At 55.0% G+C, this 11,290-nt stretch overlaps 1 protein-coding gene across 4 annotated transcripts; it reads left to right on the top strand.

Annotated features, from left to right (window-relative positions):
• Positions 1–516: 516 nt before the first annotated feature.
• On the top strand, positions 517–4,197 carry TRIM56 (tripartite motif containing 56). 4 transcript variants are annotated; one of them, XM_036826390.1, is made up of 4 exons: positions 517–709; positions 811–876; positions 1,679–1,790; positions 1,900–4,197. In XM_036826390.1, exons 3-4 carry the CDS (start codon positions 1,723–1,725, stop codon positions 4,166–4,168), a joined length of 2,337 nt encoding a protein of 778 aa, XP_036682285.1. In that variant the 5' UTR covers positions 517–709; positions 811–876; positions 1,679–1,722; the 3' UTR covers positions 4,169–4,197. The 4 variants fall into 4 exon arrangements, with proteins under 4 accessions (XP_036682285.1, XP_036682286.1, XP_036682287.1 ...); XM_036826392.1 differs by having other exon boundaries at positions 648–709; positions 1,733–1,790; XM_036826391.1 differs by lacking the exon at positions 1,679–1,790.
• The last annotated feature ends 7,093 nt before the right edge of the window (positions 4,198–11,290 follow it).

Genomic DNA, 11,290 nt, shown 5'->3' with positions numbered 1-11,290 from the left:
GGGGGAAATATCCTTCAATGGTTTCTTTTGGCTTTTTGGATAAAACTCAGACCCCTTCATGTAGAACATAAGGGCCTCTGTGACCTGGCCGTTGCCTCACCCTCATCTGCTACCACTCACATGTCCCTTTCCCACAAACCATCCTGAGTTACTTGGATCCCCCAGCAGGGTCGTGGTATTTCATTCCTCTGAGCCCTCGGACTTGCTGTTCCCAGTTCCTAGAATGCCCTTCCCTGCGTTCTTCTCAGGTGATCCCCAACCCCCATGCACTCTTCTGACTCATCTCAAGTGACGCCTCCTCCAGGAAGCCTTTGCTGACTCCTCAGTTCGAGGCCCTTTATCTGGTTCCCACAGCCCCTCCCGTATCTCAGCAGAGATTTATGGTACGAAGGGCCTCACCTAAGACTGGATTGGCAGATATGCAGCAGCGCTGGAACCCGGGCCTGAGGCCGGGGCTCTAGTCACCCTACGTCTCCGAATCACCTATGATCTCTAATTTCTTCCCTCAGAGGACGCATCCTCAGGCATCTGGCCTGCCTTTGCGACAAACACACTTAGCAGGCTGAGCGAATCCTCGGGCTCAAACTGACAAGCCAACCTCGGCAACTCCAGCCGCGGAGGCTGCCCTGGCCCCGGAGCCCTGGAGCCCTGCTGGCGGGGGCTGTGCCCTGCTGGTGGAGGAGGCCCCGGAGGAAGAGCTCCAGGCAGGGTAGGGAGGAAGGCGGGGCCTGCGGCTGTACAAGTTGGTGTGCCGGGCCTGGGACGGAAGTTGCAGAAGTACAATTAGTTTCAGTTTTGTTTCTCTTTCAGGAGCCCAGCAACAGCAGCGCCAGGGCCTCGGGGGGTCCCCACTCCGGGTCCTGGAGCCCCGGCTAGGTAAGGAGAGGGGCTTGGAGGGCGGTTGAAGGGACAGCTGAACTGGAGGGAGTGGGGGAAGGGAGAGAGCGGGAGGAAGAGGAAGGGAGTGGGGAGAGGGACCCAGAAGGCGGGAGGAGAGGGGAGGCTTCCCCCGCGGGGCCAGAGATCTGAGACTTCCTGGGGAAGACCCCCTCCCACTGTCTGAGGTCTCCTCCCAGCCCCTGCTTTCTGAAAGTTTGGGGGAAATCCCCCAAGTTTCTCGCTCAAGTATTTCACAGCCACTGTGCAGGGAGCTGGGGGCATTCACAGATGATCCTCATGTGACTCTTACCCTCCAGAGGCTTCTAGGAAAGCAGGAGGCCTCTTGCAGCAGGAAAGGCTGAAAGAAAAGGGCTGGAGGAGATGGGGCAAAGGCTACGGTGACCCTGAGTTTGAGGGCTGGAAGGAAAGAGTGAGGCAGCCCCTTTCTCTCAGGCGTCCTTCTGCCTGTTCATTTCAGGACACTTGAGGCAGGAAGAGGGGCCCTCGCAACCCGTGATGCCACTGCCAGGGCCTAGGAGGCAGGTGTACGGGGCTGTGGGAATTGGGGTCCCTCATACTCCCCCACCCTCCAGGAGTCAAGGCACGTCTGCCCACCCAGACCCTCAGCTGGTCCTCTCTGCCCTCCCCTCACCTGGCATCCCACCCCCAGCAGGACCCCCAGGATCTATTCACACCAGACTCGCACCCCATGTGCCACAAGGCCTGTCAGTGGGGGGCACCGATCATTACACCAGCAGGTCTCTAAGGCTGGGCTTCTTGGTGTTGTCATATCTCGCAGGGCCTGACATGCAAAAGTGCCCTTTACTTTTTCACATTTGCTGAATGTCTGCAGGGAGGAGGGAGGCAGCTCTTTATCTCAAGAGACCAGAAGAAAATTCCTGGCCATTCAGGTGAGACCCCAGACCTGGTGGGGCTTGAGGATGGGGGAGAGGCGAGAGGGCAGGTGGTGGCCACCGTGGAGGTGCCCTCTGTCCTCTGACCCCGACCTCTCGCTTGCAGAATGGTTTCCCAGGGCTCCTCGCCCTCCCTGCTGGAGGCCCTGAGCAGCGACTTCCTAGCCTGTAAAATCTGCCTGGAGCAGCTGCGGGTGCCCAAAACGTTGCCCTGCCTGCATACCTACTGCCAGGACTGCCTGGGCCAGTTGGCCGAGGGCAGCCACGTCCGATGCCCTGAGTGCCGCGAGTCCGTGCCTGTGCCGCCCACGGGCGTGGCTGCCTTCAAGAGCAACTTCTTCGTCAACGGGCTCCTGGATTTGGTGAAGGCCCGAGCCGGTGGCGACCTGCGCGCAGGGAAGCCGGCCTGTGCGCTGTGCCCGCTGATGGGGGGCGCCAGCGCCGGGGGGCCAGCCACAGCCCGGTGCCTGGACTGCGCCGACGACTTGTGCCAGGCCTGTGCCGATGGGCACCGCTGCACCCGGCAGACCCACAGCCACCGCGTGGTGGACCTGGTGGGCTACAGGGCAGGGTGGTACGACGAGGAGGCCCGGGAGCGCCAGGCGGCCCAGTGTCCCCAGCACCCGGGGGAGTCCCTGCGCTTCCTTTGCCAGCCCTGCTCCCAGCTGCTGTGCCGGGAGTGTCGCCTGGACCCCCACCTGGACCACCCCTGCCTGCCCCTGGCCGAGGCTGTGCGTGCCCGGAGGCCCGGCCTCGAGGAGCTCCTGGCGGGCGTGGACAGCAATCTGGCTGAGCTGGAGGCCACCCGGCTGGAGGAAAAGGAAGCCTTGGCCCGTCTGCGGGAGCAGGCGGCCAAGGTGGGCACGCAGGTGGAAGAGGCGGCCGAGGGGGTCCTCCGGGCCCTCCTGGCCCAGAAGCAGGAGGTGCTGGGGCAGCTACGGGCCCACGTGGAGGCTGCCGAGGAGGCTGCTCGGGAGAGGCTGGGGGAGCTGGAGAGCCGCGAACAGGTGGCCAGGGAGGCGGCCGCCTTTGCCCGTCGCGTGCTCAGCCTGGGTCGCGAGGCCGAGATACTCTCGCTGGAGGGGGCGATTGCCCAAAGGCTTCAGCAGCTGCAGCGCTGTCCCTGGATGCCTGGGTCAGCTCCCTGCCTGCTGCCCCGGCTGGAGCTCCATCCTGGACTCCTGGACCAGAAGTGCCACCTGCTGAGGCTCTCCTTTGAGGAGCAGCAGCCCCGGAAGGCCAGCGGGAAGGACGGAGCCAGAAGCCAGGGAGGCGACGAAACCCAGCCCCAGAGCAGGGATGGAGCCCCGACCCCGAAGCAGGACGGAGCGCAGACGCCCCAAGAAGATGGAGCCCAGACCCTAAAGGCGGAGAGAGCCGAGACTCCCCAAGAAGACGGAGCCAAGACCCCGAAAGAGGGCAGAGCCCAGACACCCCAAGAAGACGGAGGAGCCCAGTCCCCAAGGGGTGGCAGATCCAACAAGAAGAGGAAATTCAAAGGCAGGCTCAAGTCCATTTCTCGGGAGCCCAGCCCAGCACCTGGGCCAAACCTGGAGGGCTCTGGCCTCCTCCCCAGGCCCGTCTTTTTCTGCAGCTTCCCCACGCGGATGCCGGGGGACAAGCGGTCTCCCCGGATCACTGGGCTCTGTCCCTTTGGCTCCCGGGAGATCCTGGTGGCAGACGAGCAGAACAGGGCCCTGAAGCGCTTCTCCCTCAATGGCGACTACACGGGCGCGGTGCCCGTCCCTGAGGGCTGCTCGCCATGCAGCGTGGCCGCCCTGCAGGACGCCGTGGCCTTCTCGGCTGGCGCTCGGCTCTATCTCATCCGCCCCAACGGCGAGGTGCAGTGGCGCCGGGCGCTGAGCCTCTGCCAGGCCAGCCACGCCGTGGCCGCCATGCCGAGCGGGGACCGGGTGGCCGTCAGCGTGTCAGGCCATGTGGAGGTGTACAACATGGAAGGCAGCCTGGCCACCCGGTTTATCCCTGGGGGCAAGGCCAGCCGGGGCCTGCGGGCACTGGTGTTCCTGACCACCAGCCCCCAGGGCAATTTCGTGGGGTCGGATTGGCAGCAGAATAGCTTGGTGGTCTGTGACGGGCTGGGCCAGGTGATTGGGGAGTACCGGGGGCCGGGCCTGCACGGCTGCCAGCCAGGTTCCGTGTCCGTGGATAAGAAGGGCTACATCTTTCTGACCCTTCGAGAGGTCAACAAGGTGGTGATCCTCGATCCGAAGGGGTCGCTGCTCGGGGACTTCCTGACGGCCTATCACGGCCTGGAAAAGCCCCGGGTGACCACCATGGTGGATGGCAGGTACCTGGTCGTGTCCCTCAGTAATGGGACCATCCATGTCTTTCGGGTCCGCCCTCCTGACAGTTAAAGGGCTGGGACTGGGGAGAGACTTCGGGGTGGGGGGACTTGGGGGGGTAGAGAGAAGGGAAGCAGGGCGGCCCGAGGGATGTGGGCATTTTCCCAGAGAGCAGGGGTTGGCAACTTTGCAAGGTGAAGTGCCAAACAGCTCTTCAGGTGCGCAGGAATAGGGACCAAGGGGCGTGGCGTGGCGTGGCCGTAACCCTCAGAAGCAGAGGAGGAGGGGTTGGAGGGGTGCTGGGCATTAACGCTTCTTACTTTTGCTGGGGGTGACTGCCGCTGCTGCCACCGTAGAGTCTAGGTTTCCAAGATGTGTAAGCTAGTCCTGATTTGAGTTCTTCTTTAAAACCATTCCTGATGGGGTAGCCCACGGAGAGTCTTGGGGAAGTGGGTAGAAATAGTCCTTTAAGCCCAGGGCTTGAAGGGTATGTCAGGTATGTACTTTCTGGAAGAGAGCTGAGAACCCCCTCCCCTCCGACTTGAACGGGACGCACCAAGTCAGAAGAGGTCTGGGATTTTGAACCCGGCCATAAATGGCATCTTCCACCAGCCTCGGCTGGGAAGTTGAAGCTCCTCTGATAATGGCGTCCCCCAGTGAAGTGCGGAGTGGACTTCATGGGGGACCAAGTATAGACAAAAGCCGAGGCCAACAGGCGTTTACCTTGAAGTCCGTGAAGAGAATGTGCTACTAGAAAATGGAACCCGGCAGGGTTGGAGTCTAAAACACAGGGTTCTGAGTGTGAGACGAGGGGAGACCCTGGGTCTTACCCCCCAACTTCCACCACCCCTCACCTCCAAGCCAACCTGAGGCCAGACCTATGTAGGATATAAAACCTTTTCTTTTTTGATGTCTTTATACTTCCTGGAGTTTATTTTTAGCCCCCTCTTAGTTTTCTGGCACAATTCCTTTTGAGAAATTTTGGCTGAACTAAGGGGTTGAAGGCATTTGTCCATATTGCCATTATGGGTGGGGAAAAAACCTAAGCCTAGAGGCCAGGTGTGGGACTCAGGGGCCAAACCGGTTGGAAGACCTGGGAAGTCGGTAGTGGGGCTGGGATGGGCAGAGGGGTGAAAATCTCATGGAGGGATCCCGTCAGAAGTGAGCCATGACCACCGGCCTTTTGCATAGGCTGTGGCAGCGGTGGAACTGAGGTGGACATGTTTAGCCAGGGGCTGTTGAGAGGTGACCAAAGGGAATAATATGTAAGGATCATGGGCAATGAGTGTTCATGGGAACCAGAGAGATTTTGGACAAGTCCGGATGGAAAGTGCAGGACATTAGGTGTAGGGAAAAGAAAATCTTTTTCCAGGGAGGTCATTGATTGTTTAATGAAGTGAAAGGGGAAATCATCAATGTCAGGTGGACAAATTCAATTATATAAAATTTTGAAATGTATGCACAGGAAAGAAGAATGAAGATTAAAGGAAAATCAACGAGATGAGGAAATTACGGAGCATTGATCTGAGGAGTCTCCAGTATATGCAGTGACTAAACAGATCTACTTGGTCAAAGGACCAAATAAGCCGTATACCCAAGAGAACGAATGCACACAGGCCAGGACACATAAAATGAAAAATAAAATAAAATCGACCACTTGCATTCGTCAAAAATACATTTAAAAAAATATGTCGTGGGGAAATAGACCCCTGGCACTATAAATGATGCTTCCTGGTGAACAGTTTGGCAGTTCTTGACAAGAGTCAAAGAAGTGATTATAAGACGAAGTTATCTCACTTTGGGGAGTACATTCTGGGAAAAGGATTCAAAAGGAAAAAAAGTATCTGCACACAGATATTTGTGGCCACCCTATATATTACAGTCTTTGACAGGAAACAGCTCCTGTTCCTGTTTCCAAAAAATTGGCCTCGCTAGCCAATTCTGGCTAGACCAGAATCTAGCCAAGTAGATTGTGGTCTAGCAGGGCAATGAGCTACTGCCTTCATGTATGACAATTATGAGAACTATTTAGAAGAATATGATGTTATATGATGCAATCGTAAGCCAAAAAGAAAAGATTTTGGCTTTCTGATCACGTAATGATAGCAACAAGGTAAAAGCATGTCTGAATAGTTACCGAGTGGAAATAGGTTCAAAATGTGTAAATAGTCAGTGATTGGGGAGATTGGGTTCTTTTTATTTCATGCTGTTATTCATATATGCACATTTCTACTTCAGTTATTATTGTCCATTAAATAACATATATGCTTGACTACTTCAGAAAAATACACTCAAGAATAACTACTGGATTTGTAAATGAATGTGTCAGAATAAGTGAGACTGTCCTATCAGGGGTAGGGGTCGGGGGGTAGGCAGGAGTCAGGAGGAGAATCCCAGCCGGTCAGGACCCAGCAGGGAGGAAGGGTCGTCAGAGCAGGGTCCTGTCTGGTGACTGACCAAGGAATCTGCCCTGGGAAGTTTGCAGAGCTCAGGTGGTCCCCGTGGATGGTCCCCATGGGTGATCGGTCATTGTGGAGTGTCCAGAGGCAGGGGAAGGTCTTACTGAGTTCACCAACTAATTCAGACCAACTGGAAACCAAGTGGCGGTTCTGCGGAACCAGCTAGTTTAAGATGAGTTGCACGAGTGGGGTGCTGTGTCTGTCTTCTTGTAGCTCTCTCTACAGAGTCAGCACAGTGATGGCTCCTAGTAGGTGCTCTGTAAACGCCTGTGGAGCGAATTGATGTCTAGAAAACGCCAAGTTGTCCAAAACTTTGGCTTGTGGGAAATCTCCAGTAGGGGGCACTGTGGACACAGCCTACCATAAGCCTCCAGGAGACTGGCTCAGCTCTAAGTCACAAAAGAGGTGAAATTCAGGTGTCCTGCTTATACATCCTGGGTGTGGGGCGCGGTCCTGGCCTCTAGGGGATAAATACCTTCAGGTTGGAACAACAGGTTTGCAGAGCCGCATGGGAACCGCGTGCAGAGGGCCCGGCTGGTGGAATGGCTGCAGCCAAGTGGCTCACGCCTGCGGCAGGAATAGAGAACTTCCGGAGGGAAATATCACCTGGATGCAGGAAGAGAACCCCACAGGGGCTCTAAAGATGCAGGGCACATGGGGCTTTCAGGACGCTGTAAGAAGCCTGGGGAGTCGGGCACTGGACGATTGACAGACATACTGAATTTTCCTCGTGAAGGGGTAGGGGTGGGAAGGCACAGAACACGGCAAAATGTGAAACGGATGAGAAGTATAGCACTGAGCATAATTTGGAGGTAAAATCCCCAGTGCCCCAACCGTCACCCGGGAATCCTAACAAATCCCGGCACAGAAAGCACTGCTCAGTGCGGAGAGAGAGTTCTTGGCTCAACTACAGATGTTAAGAAATCAGGAACATTGTGAAAGATCCAACATCCCCACCCTGCATTGGACTATGGCAATTAACTTGATCAATCATTCCTTGTGCTGTCTGGAACTTTCCAGATCGTGTAGGAATGGAGAATGCCGTTCGGGTAGAGAGAAAGGGAGTAGAGAACCTTGTTCATATTCTTTGGGTTTAAAAAAGGAAGGTGAATGAGGCAGCGGAGACCTGGGTTGAGTGCTGGCTCTTCCAACTAAATAGCTGTGTGATGTTGGTCTAGCTCCCTAACCTCTCTGAACCTCAGTTTCTACATCAGTAAAATAGCGATAATAATATCCACCATGCCCACCTCACGGGGTTGTGGTGAGGACTGGCTGAGAGGCATAGAGAAGGATTTTGTACCCCATAAAGCTCAAATCTGCAGTCTTGGTTAGGAAAAATTTTAACCGACTTTAGTACTGACTTATTTTCCATCAGGGTAAGCGTGAATGGGGATGTTGTGTGCATGCCTTGTGAGGGGAAAACTCGAGAACGTCTGGGTAGAGTTGTGACCTGCTTCTCCTTTGGAGGAGACTTATGTTTCGCTTTCCAGCAGTTATTTGGAGAAGCCATTTGCTAAGACACAGCAGTGACCATAAGAGCGGAAGGGACCAATGGCCAGCTTGCTAAGACTCAGTGCTACTCCTAAAAGCCAGCTGAGAATCAGGCTGTACTAATGAAGGCCTGATAACCATAGGTATTTAGAAGAAATTCAAAATGGCAAGAGTAGCCCAATTTTTTGGTAATTTAGAGAAAATATAATTTGGGAGAGAATAACTCTTCTTTTGCTGTAGTCTTACTATTACTGTATCTATAAAGCCATGTCATAGAATAATCTACAGAGATAATATTCCAGAGGGGCAGACATTCAAGAGAGAAGTCAGAAGTCTTCCGAGGAAATTGATGAGATTGGTGACCTGAGCTGGGCAAGATGTGATAAGTGGATGCCAAGATCAAGGTACTTGACCATTTCTCCTGGGCAGGTCAGCTGAGAACTAGAGTTATCCTGTAAGTTAAGTGGGAGATTGGATGGGGATGCAGAGTTCTGTTTGGGGGAGAAAGTAGTCTTGGACTAGCTGGGGCAGGGAGCTGCCAGAGAGAGTGCTCAAGAAGACGGTCCCATTAGGAGAAAGGTCAAGTTCAGATGCAGGCTTAGGAAAACAGGTAACTTGACAGAAGGTAACAAAACCAGCCTACCCAACCGATTCATGAATGTAGTTTAATTAAATGAATCTGGATGGGAACAAAAATAGGTCTAGGAACCACAGAGTGATTGGACGTGTGGAGAAGGCTCACCAGGGTCTGGCTGACCTCACCCTCACCTGAAGCCTGGGTGAGGAATCTTTGGGACCGGGTGGAGAGGGGACCGTATGTAAAGAGGCAATTAGGAAGTAGTTTGGGGAGGTTTTGGAAGGCTATCTGACTTGTCTTCAGAGAAAGTTTGAACTGGTTGCATTAGCAGCTAAGAGAAATGGGATTGAAAATGGTGGAATTGGGGCCTCTGTACCCGTGGTGTCAGCCCAGCAAGTATTTCTTTGTTGCCACCAGGCTGAAGAATCTGTGTTGTAAACTCTTTCATTCCTTTATACTTTGTATCTTTTTTCTGTTTCTTAATAAATTCTTTTGGAAAATGTGAACCTTCTCTCAGATGGTTCATGGGTATGGGAAATGATCAACACCCAGGTAACGGACTTCCCTGGCGGTCTAGTGGTTAAGTCTCCGCACTTCCACTGCAGGGGGCGCAGGTTCGATCCCTGGTCGGGGAACTAAGATCCCACATGCCTCGCGGCGCGGCCAAAAAAAAAAAAAAAAGGAAGAAACTAAAAAAAAAAAAAAAAAGAAAAACCCTGGTAGTGAAGGGAATCAGATATCATGGCCATTCCCTGCTGTAGCTCCAAAGATGCTACACAGAATCCTTGGGGACATTTCAGGAGCACGGTGATCAACACTGTCATCATCTGTGGTCCCAGCCCTCGTCCAGGGCCACTCCCACCTGTAGGACAGAGGGGCCCTCTGGGCAGAAAGCATCTTCCAGGCTCACATTTGGTGGGAGGGAGCCCTCAGGTGATCTGGCCCAGCAGGACCCCGTGGAGGTGTATATGAAGGAGGTGGGCCAGGGGCCCAGGTCAGGATGGCCGTGCCCATCACTGGTCTCTGCTTGTTTTCTGGTTTGTGGGCTCCATCTAACGTGCTGCATTTGTGATCCCACAGTGGCCCCTGCAGGGCTGAGAGGTACCCAGGCTCTAGGAATATCTGCCTACTGGCCAAACCCAACCCCTCTGACCTACTCTCCAAAGCCCCTCCAGGAGCTCCTGACCCTCCCTTCTGAGTCCTGAGCAGGAAGAGAAAAGATCTCAGGTCTTTATTTCTAATTCACTCAGCCTCCGGCCTCCCCATCAAATACAGGAGTCAAACAACACTTGCTGAGTGCCACTTACCTGTGCTTCACGTACATCGACTTCCAGGGTGGAAGTAGGCACCATCTGCGTTATTTTACAGACACGGAAACCTAGGCCTGCGAGGTTTGCTCGTTTTAAGTAGATTTCGTTTCTGACTCCAAAAGCTGCCCTTCCGACCAGCTCTGAATCCTGAGCGTCTGAATTCTGAGCCTCATTCATCGATGAGAGAGCTGAACAAAATGAGACCTGAGGTTCTTCCCCGGGCCAACAGGCCAGGACCTATCCCTAAACAGGTCCAGAGTCTAGACCCAGGAAGGGAAGCTCGGTGATGCCCCACGCACCTCCACCACCGTCTTCTCAGTGCCAGAGCGGCCCCGCTTCCCCACGGAGCAGGAATGACAAGCCGCAAGAGAATGCTCTAAGCGGCTCGGTGGGGAAGCAGAGGGTGGGGATGAGGGCCCACCACTGCTGCGGTGACAGCCTGAATAAGAATTCCGCAATTCATCATCTAATGACTCAGCCTGGCTTTGGACCAGAGCCTCTGTGAACCCTGGGGAGTGTGACTCAGCAGCTGAGGGGGCCGGGCGCAGGAGAGCCTGCGGGTCCATGTGAGCGGTGACTGTGGGGAGAACGGCCTGTTCTAGCTCCAGACCCCAAGGCGAAGCGTCTGCCCCTGTGGTCAGGCACACGTGTCCTCGGTTCCCAGCCATGCGGCCCAGCCTCCTCCCTCAAACCTGGGTCTCTCTCTCTCCTCTGCACTGGAGACGTCGCAGCCCCAGAGGCGGCAGGCCCACTGCCTCTGCTGACGGGGTCTGCAGCAAGTTGCCAGGCCACAGACTCTGCAGGCCTCTCTCCTCTTCGCTGCCCTGCTGGGGTCAGGCCACCTTCGAATAAGGGCAGCAGAGGCCACACTGTAGGGGTGGGGAAGCAGGGCTATGTCACAGGCTGGGCACACAGCTGGACAGATGTTCACTGCATCCCTCCTCATCACTGGGGTCGGGAACAGGGCTCTGGGGTCTTGATTTTGCTCCAGGGTCAACTCAGAAAATGTCTCTTCCCCATCAGAAAGGGCAGCGCCTGTTTCCTCTCCCCCGAATACTAAGTTAGGGACAGTCTCACCAGAAGAAAAGAGCCAGAGCAAGGAGAGACGGAACAGCCCCCGAATCCAGCGAGGGACCAGGGCACCGAGGCCAGAGGTCAACGTGCAGGGCGGGTGTACACAGACCCGCTTCTCCCCGCCAGCGCCTGCTTCCCTCCCGTCTCTGACGGCCCTGACTACTTTCTCACCTCGATTATTCACACGCAGCTCTTTCCTCACCTGCAAAACCCTTCAGGACAAGAACTTCTGATTCACACTGAATTTTCCATAACCAGGTGTTCTATAAATACCGGTGAGGGA

Source organism: Balaenoptera musculus, chromosome 15 (genome assembly GCF_009873245.2).
Source record: "Balaenoptera musculus isolate JJ_BM4_2016_0621 chromosome 15, mBalMus1.pri.v3, whole genome shotgun sequence".
NCBI lineage: Eukaryota > Metazoa > Chordata > Mammalia > Artiodactyla > Balaenopteridae > Balaenoptera > Balaenoptera musculus.
Note: the sequence above shows the minus strand (reverse complement) of the source record. Positions and strands in the feature narration are given on the sequence as shown.